The sequence below is a fragment of the Megascapheus bottae genome, chromosome 11 (assembly GCF_031878675.1).
Source record: "Megascapheus bottae isolate mThoBot1 chromosome 11, mThoBot2.hap1, whole genome shotgun sequence".
NCBI classification, from domain to species: Eukaryota; Metazoa; Chordata; class Mammalia; order Rodentia; family Geomyidae; genus Megascapheus; species Megascapheus bottae.
The window spans coordinates 39,711,644-39,727,569 of record NC_143519.1 but is presented as its reverse complement, the minus strand read 5'-3'; the positions used below and the strand labels follow the sequence as shown (position 1 = coordinate 39,727,569).

The following is a 15,926-nucleotide window of genomic DNA, read 5'->3' as shown; positions in this document are numbered from 1 at the left end:
CCAAGTTATATCACAATAATTGTCAGGATTTTCCATGCCTTTGTTTTTGTACTTTGTGCAAATGCACTGCACACACTCCTCTAGAGTTTTCTATTTATTTCTATAAGCTTTACCATTTTTGTTGTTTAGGCATTTTTTCTTTTTCCTTCTTTCTATTTTTACAGATTTTAAAAGGACTCATTTTCTAATTATAATTTCTATTGTTAAGTATAGAGACAGCTAGTGATGGGTACTAATTTTTAAAAACTGCCTAAGCCTTTCAATTTACTGTGAAATCTAGGTAGAGTCAAGTAAAGAATGTTTCATAGTTCACTCCCTGATAAAACTGTATTTGCTAGCACTTTCAAACCAATGTTAAATGAAGTGGGTCAGTGGGTAGGTATGCTGTGTTCCTAATTGTCTTTCTATTTCATTTTACTTTTCTGCAGTACTCAGGGTCTGAACTTAGAGCCAACCTTGGCTATGCAGCACTGTGTGCCACTCTTGAGCCACACCTCCATCCTTTTTTACTTTAGACATTTCTAGATAGTGTGTGTCACTGACTGATCCTCCCAACTACGACTACTGAATTGTGGGCACATGTAATCAAACCTGGCTTTGTTCTTTAAAACAGAGTCGCATTAACTCTCTCTCTCCATGGCCTTGAACTACTGAACTCTGCCCATTGTGTTCCTGACTTTGACAAAAAACACTCCTACTTTTTCATCAACTAATTTTCTGTTTAAGATCTTGTGATAACCTCAAGAGCCCATCTAATTATACTCATTTATCAGTAGATTTTGAACATCATAAGCAGATGAATTTCTTCAGTTCCTTTTATGATCTATAAGATAATATTTTTCTTTGTAGGCCAGCTAAAAATTCTTAGAGTCTCGTAAGTAGATGTAAATGGAGTCTGTTCTCACTAGTATGCATTTCTGAATTTAGCTTATTTAAAAGATGCTTTTGAAGAACTGGAACATCAATTACCTTACACTTTCATCTCTTCATTTTATAAGATTCTTTGTGAACCAATATAAACAAAATTAGGACCCACTCCTTTACCTAACCCACGTTATCTTGAGAGATTCAGCCCTGAAGTAATGGATTAATCCCCAGCATGTGTAAATGGTCATTTGTAGGCACTCAGTATTTAAGAGATAAGCTTCACAAATGGGATTTAAAAAAACAATTAATGCATATAAAACAACAGAGCAATAGCTAGATTAGCAACACTGATGTGGCTATAGCTCGAAGGCTATCCTCTAACATAAAATAGTGATTTAAACCCACATTTCCGCATTTACCACAAGGACAAAGTTAAGCAACCACGTGTTAATGATAATGAAACCCTTTTTTTTCAGATGTTCGTGCTCTTTTATACATATTACAATAATATGTGCTTTATGGAGTCTATCATTCATGATGTTCTGTGTAGATTCTCCAAAATGAAGATACCACTAGAATCTGATGATGGTTCTTTCTTTGTGATGCATGAAATAATGAGGGAAACTAGAAAATGTTGTCTAAATTTGACAAAAAAAAAAAAACAAGCAAATCTCAACTTGATATGTGTTTATTTACCTTTAGTTTTACAAAACAGATTCACCACTCATCCTCTACCTCTGTCTCATGTACCTCTGACTTGTACCTCTTTTTTGTGTATTGTTGTGCTTTATTTTTTTAATTTCATTTATTTTTTGATGCTAATATTAGGGGTTGAGCTCAGGGCCTATGTGCTGTCCCTGACCTTTTGAGTACAAACTCAAGGCTAGCTTTCTAGCACTTGAGTTATACCTCTATTTCTGTCTTCATTGGAGATAATTGGAGATCAAAGTCTCACAGACTCTCCTACCAGGGAAACTCCAAATTCAGTCCTCAGATCTCAGCTTCCTGAGTAGCTAGAATTACAGAGCCACTAGCATCTGGTTCTGACACCCTCTTTAAAAAAATATTATACTCTAGGTGGATTTTTAATATAATTAATTTAAATAAATAATTTAAATAAATTTAATAGGATTAAATTTAAGAGGTAGTTATTAAATCTGAACAAATTTTAGATTTAAGGATTTGAGAATTTCCAGATTTACTCTGAATGGTAAGAGCTAATCCAGAGAATGGCTGAGTAAAAGTTGGAGAATACAAGCAGATACATGGATGCCAATTCTTGGCACAGATATCCAACTCTTGGTGGAGTCAGTAAGTAACCTAATTCTAAGGCTGCAGACTTCCCAGGTGACTAAATTCAGGGAAACAAAACAAGTAATTACTAAAGGGTCTCCAGGTTAAGTTGTTGGTGTAAGGAAAGCCATTGGTCTTGTGTGTCTCCCATCTCCTCTTCAGTCAACTGACTCTTCCCAAATGTGAGAACACAGATTCATAATTCCAACTCTGCCAACACATCACTTCCTGCCCTGCTTGTTTACCTCCTTACCGCATGTGCCAACAAAGGGCCAATTCAACAGCTTCTCATCAGAGCCCTGTTCACAAAGGGTCTACCATTGCAAAGCCAAATGGAAAGGAAATAGCTACCAGAAAGCCCTGAAAACCCAAGGAGCCGTTTCTAGGCCAAGGAACTCCAACTGACAAATGATCCATGCACTAAGCACAAGCTACGTTTGAACTCTTGCCAAGTCTTAATGTACATCCCTCCTCTTAGAAAGAAAAGGATATTTGCATAAATGTCTCCCAGTGCCATAATGAATCACCATCACCATCAGAAGATTTTGCTAATCTCTTTAAAGCACTCTCTTTGGCTCTTTGCATATTATCAAAAGAAAAAGAACAGTGAATAACTCTTAGTAACTTTTAATATTTGGGAACATAGCTTTAGCAAGGACCCTTCACTTACCTTTTGTACAGCTCCTTGAAAGGCCTGTCTAATTCTCTTACACGAATCTGGTATTAATTTGGTGTCCTCACCCTCCATGCTTGTGTCTTGCATATCATTTTCATGAAGTCGAAAAATTCTGTAAATGCACTCAGTGCTGTCTTCTGCTATTCTATTAGGATCCATCTGAGAAGAAAAAAAACAGAAAAGAACATTAGAGTGGTTATTGTTAATTATTCTGCTATTGAATAAAAAGTGAGAATAAAAGTTCATTGTTAGAAGAGATTTTATATCCCCAGTGATTCCCAGTTAATATAATTACCCTCTGGTCGTTGAAAACATTGACTTCTAATTTATTTTGATGAGAATTTGAGTGCTATGCACAACATGAGGCATGACTCTGGTGGAATTCACAAGAGAAATGTACACGTGTAACTCACAGGGTTCTTCTCAAAATCATCTAACACTGAAGTCAGAGACAATGGATACCATCAAGGAAATCAGAAGTAATCAGTCTATACAGACAAAAGAAAAAAGTTCATCTCTATACAAAAGATTTATCTCTACACAACAGTCTTTGTGGGATCCTACAACTCACCTGGAGGTTTTAGAACATGACACCTACATAAATAAGGCAAAGTTAACATCATCATTAAACCATGTATGGTTGAGCGTTTCCTTTTCTTCAATGAAAGGTGTGTGTGTGTGTGTGTGTGTGTGTGTGTGTGTGTGTGTGTGTGTGTGTCCTGGGGCTTGAAGTCAGGGCCTGGACACTGTCCCTGAGCATTTCTGCTCAAGGCTAGCACTCTACCACTTTGACCCACAGCTCCATTTCTGACTTTTTTGGTGCTTAATTGGAGGTGCAAATCTCAAGGGCATTCCTGTTCATGCTGGCTTAGAGGCAGGATCCTCCAATCCTCAGCCTCCTGAATAGCTAGGATTACAGGCTTGAGCCATCCGTGCTTGACCTCAATGCATACTTCAATCAATCCAACAAGGGAGAGAGAAATCCATCTCCTAGTTCCTAGCAACACTTGAAGTCAGAAATATAATGTCTCTCTTTTTTTTCTTTCTTTTTTTTTTTTTTGCCAGTCCTGGGCCTTGAATTCAGGGCCTGAGCACTATTCTTGGACTTTCTCAAGGCTAGAGCTCTACCACTTGAGCCATAGCACCACTTCTGGCTTTTTTCTATGTATGTGGTACTAAGGAATCAAACCCAGGTCCTCATGCATGCTAGGCAAGCACTGTACCACTAGGCCAAACTCCTGGCTCAGAAGTACAATGTCTCTTAACTGAACCTTTCAGCCATATTTCTTGGCCTAGAGGTGTATATTCATCAGAAGGTGTTTGGAATGTATGAGTGACATTTATAGTCACACTAGATTGGGGAGGACTGCATAAGTAACCATATAGACAAGTGCTGGGGCTGGAAGGAAGGGACTCTCCTACTTCAAATCCCTTTGTGGTACATTTTGTTACTTGTTCACCAAATTGATGGACAGTTTGACTTGTCCTTATTTTCAGAAATTTTATGTATTTCCCATGCATTGGCTTAGTAGTAGACCTCAGTCAAAAATAATAATAAAAGAGGTGACACTAATCAACATGCTTTGTACTCATAAACTAACATACTGGCTTGAAATACAGACTACTTAAAGGCATTAAAATATGGAAACTAAAAGAAATATGAAAGCAAACACATGATAAGCTTATAATAACTAGAGCTCAGTTCAGTCCAACTTAGTCAGAAGTCTCTTCTTGATTTAATTAGATTTTGAAACATAATTAGGAAATTGTGATTTATCAACCAATCACCAGCAATAAACTAGAAAGTATCTTAGCAATACTTAAAATTGAAAATGGAATAATAGGGGTTTTTGTTTATTTTTTTGTTTTTTGTGGGTCATGAGGCTTGAACTATGCCTGGGCGCTGTCCCTGGGCCCTTCAGCTCAAGGCTACCACCTTACCCTTCAGCCAAGCCTCACTTCCTATCTTCTAGAGGTTAACTGGAGATAAGAATCTCGGGTTCTTTTGTGCCTGGGCTGGCTTTGAACCTTGATCAACAGATTTCAGCCTTCAGATTACTTAGATTAGTTAGACTATATATTTCTAGAAGGATAGCATTCTATCATACTCAAGGGAGGAAGGGAGGGAGGGAGGGAGGGAGGGAGGGAGGGAGGGAGGGAGGGAGGGAGGGAGGGAGGAAAGGAAAGAGGGAAGGAAGGTAGGAAGCAAGGAAGCAAGGGAGGGAGGGAAAGAGGAAAGGAGGGAGGGAAGAATGGAATGAAAGGAAGGAGGGAAGGAGGAAAGGAGGGAAGGAAGGAAGGAAGAAAAGGAAGGAAGGAAGGAAGGAAGGAAGGAAGGAAGGAAGGAAGGAAGGAAGGAAGGAAGGAAGGAAGGAAGGAAGGAGAGAGGGAAGGGGATAGAAGGAGGGAGGGAGGGAGGGAGGAAGGGGGGAAGGGAGGGAGGGAGGGAAGGATAGGAAAGAGAGAGAATGGGGGAGACAAAGTCTGACTGGGCTAGTAAGTATCTCCACAAAACCAGAAAAGCCTGGGCACCTGAGGTGAAGGCCCATTGGGTTCAGACTTCAGCTAAGTACTAGAGTGCAAAGGCCAAAGCTATCTCATCTCTAGATAAGACTGAATGAAGGGGGAAATGTAGCTAGTGAGAAAAAGCCCAGGGACTCCAGCGCTGAGTAAGTGAGTCGTGCTAAAACAGGAAGAGTTCTCTAACAGAAGCAGTGGGACCATCCAATATCCATGCTTAATGTGCAGTTAAGCACCAGTTGCTGCATGGAGCATGTCAGAAATACATACTCTCAAATCTGGAGAATGGCAAGTTTGAGAGCAGCCAGCAACAATGTAGCAAACACAAACCCCAAAGGCACTAAAGGTATGGTTCAAGTGGCAGGGGGCTTTGCCTAGCATACCTAGACCCAGAGTTCAACTCTTAGTACAACAGAAACAAGGAAAAGCAGAATGTTAGACCCCACCCTGGCACATGCCAGGGAAGCTGCATTTGAACTAAGACCAAGGTGAATTTTAAACATAAACATTTGAAAGGTACTGCTTTAAAATCCATACTGATAATATGAAATGATTATGAAAATGACTAAAACTCCAACGACACAAATTTTAATACCTTTTCACAAATTTTAATAACAGTAATTAGTACAAAAAAGGAAGTAGAATGCAAAAATGTTGTCTCTTCTCTTAAAAATGACCATGCCCACACCTCATTCATTCCCTTTTCCTCCACACACCCAGCCTGTCAGCTTTTTTTTTTTTTTTGGTGAGGGAGGCAGGGAGCTTGAACTCATCCTGGGCATTGTCCCTGTGCTCTTCAGCCCAAGCCTACTTGCCCTACCCTTGAGCCAAGCTCCACTTCCCATTTTCTAAAGGTTAATTGGAGATAGGAGTCTCAGATCCTTTTGTTGCCAGGCTGCCTTTGAACCTTGATCCTCAGATCTCAGCCTCCTGAGTAGCTAGGATTATAAGTGTGAGCACTGAGCTAGGCCAGCCTGTCAGCCTTATCAGCACTCCTAAGATTGGTCCAGTGGTTGTATCTCCCTTGAAATTGTTCAAAAATGCAGTTGAGATCCACTATTTAGGGCTCAAGTATATTTTAAACTTTATCAGCTGTTTATTCCCTCAAACAAATTGTGATTGCATGGCGTAATTAGACTTGCTTTTTCTTTCTCACCTCTCTCCCTCCATCCCTCCCTCTCTCTATATATCTCATCCTCTCTCCCCACCTCTTCCTGCCCCCTCTTTCTTTGGTTTTGTTTGCTTTATAAACAAAGTCTCCTTATATAGCTCAGATTGATCTGGAAACTCCATGATGTTCTGGATTGCAGACTTAAGTCACCATACCCAGCTTAGAACCTATGACCACATGTTCTCACTCTAGTGCCCAGGAGAAAAACAAGTATGGAAACTAGGGAGGGGTTGGGGGTGGGGTACTAAACACACTCCAGGTAAACAAGGAAAACACACCACAGAGTGGGGGCGGAACTGCTGCTGCAGTCCCAACCAACATTCACCATGCAACCCAATGAGTGCATCTCGGTCCCAACAACTTGTTTCTTAGTGCACTGTAACCTAACAGAGGAGTTGTGTGACTCCAGTTTTATCAGTTGTACAGATAATGAACAAAATCATAAATTAGAAGTGGACGTAGGTGCAGTGTTGCAGTCATTTGCCAGGTCCATTCAGTCAATTAAATACACTAGACAGACCCTGTGTTCATGGAAATTACAGTCAGCTGAGAAACATGAGTTCCATGAAAGATCACAGCAAAGCTGATTTCCAAATAAATTCGTTGTACCTAGGCAAACCTGAACATCTGATTTTAAAAATGGACTTTGTAACATATTTACTTGCCAGAGACACTGCTGAGTGGAGAGGTCACCTTCCTAGGAAATTCAAGGACCAGAGTTCAAATCCTACAACTGGCACAAAAAAAAAGAAAGAAAAAATCTAAAAGTGCATTTTCCTCAGGTGAGGGAATGCCTGTGAAAGGAATGTTTTTATTTAATGCAACATCCTCCACACAAAATCACTGGCAGGCTGAGTGAGGCAGGATGCTTGATGTTTGCCCCACTTCCTTATCTGACCCAGGCACCTCAGCAGTGGCTGCTGTCCTAGGTAAAGAGCCACCAAGGTGGGGAAGGGCATGAAGGGAAGGAGTTAAAAGTGAAAAGAGCTTGAAAAGTTCTGAAAAGCTTATCTTAGAGATAAACCCTTCCCCCCCTGAGTGTGGTTACACAGACGTTAAGCACACATGCACATTTCACAAGCAAGTTTTTAGAAAGATTTTTTTTTCCTTTCCTTTGCAAACCAAAGTATGAGTACTATGTGGTTAAATATATAGCACAAGCCACATGTTATTTTCACTTTGGCAAATCTACAAAGGGTCTAGTATATACATTTTCAAAAGAAAGAAAGAAAGACAAATCTGAGCACAGCCAATCTGAAACACCCAGAAAGTTTATTGCGAATTATTCAAAACCAGTGGACTCCTCTCTCCTGCTCCCCTGCCCCAACAAAGTAGCCTGACACTTGTTCTGACCTCCAACTTTCAATCCTAGTGCCTCTGCCTTGTGAGGTCTAAGATTATAAGTATGTACCGCCATGCCCGGCTTAAATATGAGTTGAAAGAAGAAAAAAATTAAGTTGCTATAATTTTTATACTACTCCAGGCATTCTTCTGAATGCACTAATTTCCTTGTAAATATCCATAACTCTTTCTCACCTTTAACTGTAGGAATGAAACTGACTCTAAAAGAAGCTCTTGTATGTAGGTGTACATATGTGTATATGTGTGTATGTGTGCACCTGTGTGCATGACAATCCTGGGACTTGAACTCCTGGGACCTGAGCTTTTATTTTAATACTAAAGGCAAGCAAGCTACCACCTGAGCCACAGCTGTCCCTTTTTTGGGGAGGGGCTATAGGGAGTTGTTGGAGATAAGAGCCATGGACTTGCCTGACAGGGCTCACTTCAAACTGGGATCCTCAGATTTCATCCTCCTGAGTAGCTAGGATTGCAGGCAAAAGCCATAGGTGCCTAGCTAGTTATTTCCTTTAGATTAGAATTGTGAACGCGTCCCCTGGTACCACATGGTTTTGTTCTCATTCAAACTCATTCAGAAACCTAAGTACTTGGATCTACAATTTTCCAAATGTTCTATTTGTATTTGGCACCAAGTTCTCATGAAAAGGAATCAATAAAAGCAAAAATGTTAAATCAGTGACTTGCTGAATTGATTCTTCTTAATTAGAACTGTGAAAGAGAGCCTTCCAAGCATATAAGGATGGAAAGAATTGGAGACTGGGTCTTGCATGTTCACAGCCAAGCTTCTGCAATTCCCAATCCAAGAGGAAACTTGCTTCATTATAAGCAGCTATTTATTTACCCACAAGCCATGAAACAAATAACCAGACTTCCTAGTGTTTCATTTGCTACTGGTTTAGAATGTGTCTCTAAATGATTAGCAATTGTTTAAGAATGTATTAAATGGGGATACTACACTCTTAAGATTCATTCAGACCTTCTGCTACATTCAGATGAACAAGCTATTTCTACATGACCTTTTAAAAATGTAATATAAGCCAGATACTGGTGGCTCACACCTACACTACGAGCTACTCAGAAGCTGAGATCCGAAAATCTCAACTCAAAGCCAAGCTCTTCAGACAAATCCAAGAGACTTATCTTCAATTAACCCACAAAGGATTGGAAGTAGAAGTGTGGTTCAAGTGATAGAGTGCCAATCTAGAGCAAAAAAGCTAAGCAAGAACACAAGGCCCTGGGTTCAAGCCCCAGTCCTAGCACCACCACCCCCACTCACACACAAAATACAGAATTGGTTTCAGACTAATGATTACAACACTTTGCAAAATATCAGAGAAACCAATATCCTGACAGGAAAATGGCACTCAAAAATCAGATGACATTAAATTCTCTAAATGAAACCTTCTTGTTTACCTTAGGGAGATGTTTTTCAGTGTCTCATTTTTATGCCTTTGCCACCTACACTACTATGTGACAACAGAAGGGCAGACATCTTGGCCCATCCCCAGTGTTGAAGAAAGCTGAAAACTGTAACCAGATCCCAGCTGGGCACTTGCCTGCAATGGCTGTGCCAATTTCCCTCGCATGCTTCCTGGCAAGCTAAGCTTTCGTGGTCCCTTGAACTTGTTCAACCCCTACTATTCTTTCTACACAGAATCTTCATGTCACTATTACTGCTAGGAAAATGTCATGACCCTCAAGTGTTAGAAAGATCAAAAGTAGAGAAATGCCTCTTCCATCCTAAACACTGCTCTGTCTTTGGACCAAAAATTAGATTAATAATGGCCTCTTGCTGGAGGTACCCCTGTCAATTCCACTTCGTAGAGGTATTGAATAGTGAGTCTTAAGTCCTTTCCCACCCCATTCACTAGTGTCATGCATGTGCAAGGCAGGCTCTTGTAACACAAGCCTTACACAGGGTTGTTAGCAAGATGCTGGATGGGAAAATGGATAAGCCATTCTTTCTTGACTGCCAAGTTTTCCGATGAAAGAACAATAGAAATAGTCACTTTCCTTTGGTTAATCTCATATTGTTATTGTATCTGACTTTGTTATCTGGTATATTGTATATACATTTATTTGTTTATTTGAAATAGGAAAGAGAAGGGGGAAAACAAGGTAACTGGGAAGGGTGGGGGAGGGAAATGGGGACAAAAACATGAGAAGGGGTATCAATGTGTGAGAAGTAATGTACCTACTACTTGATGAATGAAACTGTAACCCTTCTATATATTACCCAGACAATAAAAAGGTTTTATAAAAAGCAATGCAGTCACTTTCACAGACTTGTATAATTCCAGTTGCAAATAAACCACTCAAATATTATCCTTTCAACAGGTATCAGTTATGTCTATCAATAATACAATTTTCTGAAGTATGATTCACAGCATTGCTACTTTTCCTTTAGGAGAAAACCACACCAATAATATAAGATGCAAATTTGTGGATAATGAATATTTAACCCAAAAGAACAAAACCTATGATTAAAAGTAGAAATCAAGACTTGGCGCATGTTAAAAACCTATGTGTTGGAAGCACCACCACAGTTTAAGGCAGCCAGCTTGGTTTGGTAATCACCTTTGAAGCTGAAAACCCATGAAGTCCAAACCCAACTTTCTTTTCCCATAAAAAAAAAACGCACAGTCAGCACCCCCACTTCCTCTGAGAAAGAGTTTACAACACCAGACAAGAAGATTTGAATGAATCCAAGCAACTGCTCTGCAATTTCCAAGAAAACACAAGAGAGCAAACCACCAAGAAAGCATAATATTACCGCTTCACCCCTTTCTGCCATCTCCCTGCAGTACTGCACCTCTTCATCTCTTCAAAGGTCGGTTGCTGGCTAGATTGCAGCAGCAATGCTATGCCATCATCACAAGCACGAGCGTGCACCTGTGCACACACACGTGTGCACACACACACACACTCACCTTGCTTCCTTCCTCCACCCACCTCACTGCTGTCAGGCTCACAGGCCAGTCTAGTGCAGAGTATCACACAACAGCCCGGAGCATCTCAAGTAGGGCTCTCCCCTTCTGCCAATCTGGACATCTGGGCACCATTCCCGCGCACCTCTCCAGCGCCTTGACCCTGAGCATCCCTGCAAAGTAACCAACCCCGAGGAGTCACCCGACGGCAGGTGGGGGGTGAAAAGAGCCCAAGGCTCTGTGAACAAGGCGCACCACTTTATCCCCAAGTGGATTAAAAGTTGCTCAAGTCTTCACTCCATGTGAGAAATGCCAAAGAGAATGTGTGTGCAATCGCTTCCAGAAGAGGTGCGCGGCTAACGTTTCCAGGTGTGTGTGTATGTGTGATGGGGAGGAGGGGGGGTGTCCAACCCCCACATCTGGCCAGATGTGCCCAGCCAGGCGAGGGAGCCCCGCGGTGGCGGCGTCCCAGCCCCCAGCTCCCTCTCTGGAAGTCACTTCCCGCTCCCGGACAGGCCCCCTCTGGGGGACCCGAGGCGCAGCCTGGCGCCCGCGCGCCCCGGGGACGCGGCCACTCACCTGCGCTCGGAAGTACAGGAACAGGGCGACGCTGCAGACCACCTGGCCCAGCCCCAGCCCCAGGAGCGCCACGAGCGTGGAACGCGAGGCCGCGTGGGTCGGGGGCGGCGCGGCGGGCGCGGGCGGTGGCGCGGGGTGCAGCGGAGCCTCGTGCGCCGCCCCGGACCCGCAGCTTCCCATCTCCTCCGAGCCGCGCAGGTACTTGCTGAAGTCTCGGCTGGCTCGGCGCATGACGCTCCGCCCGCGGACTCGGGCGCTCTCCTGACTCTGCGCTTCCCTCTTGGGCTACCAGGTCCCCAGCCAACTCCACAGCAGCCGCGGGGCCGACTCGGGGCCAGGCGGGGCGTGGAGAGCTCTCTGGGTGCCCAGCCGAGGCTGTGGGGCGCGCGGGGGACCGAGCGGGCAGGGGCGCCCCGGGCAGCCCCAACCCTTATAAACCGCATGGAGAGGGCTGGCCCCAGAGCCAATCAGCCCGGGCCAGGCTGCCGCTTCCACTCCCACCTCTGGCCCCGCTTCCTTCCTCTCGCCCTCCCTCTTTCCCTCCCTCTTAGCAAAACCCTTCTCCACCCCCCTCCCGTGGGGCCTCGGAGGAGGAGGCTGTGGGTGCCATGGGTGCCTTGGTGCCGCCTCCCGTCAAGGCCCATGCTCAGTGGCCTGCCGGGGGATGCTGGAGGTGGGCTGTGCAGGATCAGGTGAGGGCTTGGCAGAGATCCCCATAGGCCACTGAATCTTCCTCACAGACGTTCTCACCCTCCCCCCTCCCCCACCCCACCACCTTAGGATCCAGAAAGTTCCATGTGGTGATCACTCCAACACCCTTCCGAAACTTCAGCAAGGAAACTTCTCACCCGTCCCTAGGGTTTGGCCTCCATGCACGGTTCCAGGTGTGAATCCCCCAGCAGACTGTTTGGACTGTGGGGACTTGGAAATGTTCTCAACTCCCTTCCCAAATCCGTGTTTCTGCATCTTTTCAAAAGTGGCTTTAGGAAGACAGGTTGGGTCCGCCTGAGAACTGACTGTGGAAAAGAAGAAAGGGGAGAGCAGAGGCCAAAGGACTGTGAGTCCATGCAGAAGAAGAGAGGCCAGCATTCAAGGAGGCTCACCGAGTCATGGGACATGTGCCAGAAGCGGAAGGTCAAACCTATCATCTCAGTGCTCCTTAATGCCAGCAAGGGGGGAGACAGACAGACAGACAGACAGACAGACAGACAGACAGACAGACGGATGAAGAAAAAAGAGGGGGCAGAAGAGAAGGAAGATAAGAAGAAGAAAGAGAACAGATTATGCAAAGCCCATAATAAAGTGTTAGCTATATTGCATGGAAACCTCCTAAGACATGTTTAAATACCTCTATTCCGAATCATGTCCACCGACATGAAAAGATTAGCATGCTCAAAAATTCTGGCACATCTTTAAATGGAAGAAGGGCTAATTTTAAACTCATATAAAACGTACGATGTTTCCGCCTGTGTGTGTGTGTGTGTGTGTGTGTGTGTGTGTGTGTCTGTGTGTCTGTGTCTGTGTATTCGCGCATACATGCATACTTGCACTGGTACTTGGGCTTGAACTCTGAGACTCAAGATTTTTCATCAGTCCTCAGCCTTTCCCTCAAGGCTGGCACTGGAGCTGTACCTACACCTCTGGCTTTTTGATGGTTTGTCAATTTGTTTGCTGATTTTGAACTTCCAACCTCAGATCTCAGCCTCCTGAGAAGCTAGAATCACAAGCATAAGCCACGAGTGTCTGGCTGTTTCCGCCTTTTTAATTATACTTGGTTATCCTTTTTCTGCCCAGTTCTCTAACGGGCACCACATTTATCACAAGTGACACACCTCTGAGTTACTAAAGCATGTCTTTTACATAGAATGCTGACTTCCCCTACATGTTAAGGAGTGGCTGAATTGAGCTATTGGAAATGGCTGTTGGGTGGTTTTGCTGGTTGGCCACACAGTGATCATCCCTGGAGAACTGAGGCAGGAAGTTATCCAAGTGAAGGTCAACTTGAGCTATATAGTAAGACACTGGACACTAAAGAAATGTGTCCATGCAAATGAAATGATTTGTTCCAATTTCAAAATGCTCTTGGTAAGGAAGGAAAGAAAATTACTTTTCAAACTCCAACACAGAAACAGCATTGCCTGGTCTTTTTCATGCATTCCTAACCTCTTCCTACTGTTAACACTGGAAGATCAGTTGCTTTCTCCTTCCATTCTCACCTCTAGCCCCGCTTTCTTCCTCTTGCCCTCTCTCTTTCCCTCCCCCTACTCTCTCTTGTCTTCTTCCTTCCTCTTCTTCCTCTTATTTTTCTTCTTTATATGGGAGATGGTTTTATAGTTCATCTTTCTGATGAATCTTTATTAGGATCAAAGACTATTTCTTTCTTTCTTTTTTTTTTTTTTGCCAGTCCTGGGCTTCGGCTCAGGGCCTGAGCACTGTCCTTGGACTTTCTCAAGGCTAGAGCTCTACCACTTGAGCCTCAGCACCACTTCCGGCTTTTTTTTCTATGTATGTGGTACCGAGGAATCGAACCCGGGTCTTCATGCATGCTAGGCAAGCACTTTAACCACTAGGCCAAACTCCCGGCCCCTCAAAGACTATTTCTAATATATTGTTAACAACTAAACTCACAGGCCTTTCCCTCTTTTTGATACATCTTTTTTCATTCATGGAATCTTTAGGTTACAACAAAAGGGCCTTCCTTTCTGAATCATCTTCAGGTATGTTTCACCACAAGTTTCATGACTTGGATATAATCTATGCATTACATTCCTAAGACATTCTAGGCATTTCTTTCTCATTAGAAAAGGGCACATGCCAGGCCGGGAGTTTGGCCTAGTGGTAGAGTGCTTGCCTAGCATGCACAAAGACCGGGTTCGATTCCTCGGTACCACATACATAGAAAAAAGCTGGAAATGGTGCTGAAGCTCAAGTGGTAGAGTTCTAGCCTTGAGAAAGTCCAAGGACAGAGCTCAGTCCCTGAGCTCAAGCCCAGGACTGGCAAAAAAAAAGAGAAAAGAAATGGGCACATGCCATTCCATTGTACGTGGGCCCCCAAAGTATGAGTTGGAAATCCCAGCCAGTCCTCTGGCTGCTCCTTCTCAGGTACTTTTATCTTTCCTGGCAATATCTTTATTTCTTCATTCATTTGTCAATATCTGATTTCCCAATTAATGTACCAATCCCATATGTTCAAGGACATTTTCTGTATCACCACCTCTATGACACTCAACATTTCCTCGAATATTGTCAGCTGGAGCATAGTAAATTCTTGTTGAATAAAAAAAATGAATGAATGGATTCTCAAAGTCTCTGCCACTCCCCAAATCCAAGCCACAGGATGAGTTCCCTGTATCAGTCCCATCTCCACACCCACCCCATTGTGCTTGGCTCTCAATAGTTCTATTCACATTGATCAGAACTTCCTTTAAAAGTAAATATGCATATTATATGTACATATACAACTACACATGTCTACACTAACAATAGCTTCTAATTTTTGCACACAATCTAAGATTCTGAGAATGGTCAAATGGTCCTTCAACAATCTAGCTCAAAACTTTTTTTTTCTACTCTCAGTTTCAAACGCTACTCACCCCCACACCTAAATGTTTCTCCTACTTATCCTTCCTGTGTCCATTGAAATGTCACATCTCTAGATGTCCTTCCTACTCCCCCCACTCGAAATAGCTCCCCAATTTTGCTCGTAGGGACATGCATGTATTCATTCACTCTACAAATATGTTAGCAAGAAAACATGCTAAGCAGACATGATGGTACATGCTTATAATCCTAGTTAAGTGGAAGTAGAGATAGGATGATCACAGAGACTCATGTGACATGGTGTTTGCCTAGCAAGCATGAATTCAATCCCCAGGGGTGGTGGTGGTGGTACTTGTAAACATTACCCAAACTATGTACATATTATACACAAGCATTCTAGGAACAAGGACATCAAGATAGAACATGAGGCTTATACAATGGGGAAGGGGGAAGAAATTTTAGACAAATTACCTTATGTAATTATCAAAGCCAGGATAGATGTTTCAAGGGTGAAATTTAAACACAACCTTATATATAATAGTGGAGCCTAGAACTCTTGCAAACTTGCAGAGAAGACTCTGAGACAGCTGGAGCTTGTCTTGAACAAAAGTGACTATATAATTATAATTAATCCTTCAACACATCTTCTCACACGTATATGTTGAATTTTTCATGAATTCACTCATATATTTATTTGTAAAGTAATATGTCAAACAATGTATTTTCAAAATAATGAAGTGCAACAAAATCCTACAATAATGCCTATCATATTGAAAACTCAGAAAAGTCATCCCTCATTCATTTGAAGTAAAATGTACCATTTATGAAAAACAAATTAGATTTTGAAATGTTAAACTACTAGTAAAAAAGTTATCTTACTGTATTTTGCAAATTTCTTTTGTAAAAGACAGCCCTACATGTCTACTTCTGTGCTCGATCTATTTTGATATATTGCTTTACTTGACTATATGATGAACCTCACATAAACAGATTG

General features: G+C 42.6%; 1 protein-coding gene across 1 annotated transcript in view; it reads right to left on the bottom strand.

Annotated features, from left to right (window-relative positions):
* Nucleotides 1-11,623, bottom strand: part of Tnfsf11 (TNF superfamily member 11) — a 31,242-nt gene extending 19,619 nt beyond the window's left edge. Inside the window, exons 1-2 of the mRNA XM_090341720.1 lie at nt 11,393-11,623; nt 2,831-2,995 (exon numbers count right to left, since the gene is read on the bottom strand). Coding sequence (XP_090197846.1) covers nt 2,831-2,995; nt 11,393-11,623 — 396 coding nt within the window. The remainder of the gene's footprint in view (nt 1-2,830; nt 2,996-11,392) is intronic.
* Nucleotides 11,624-15,926: the final 4,303 nt, after the last annotated feature.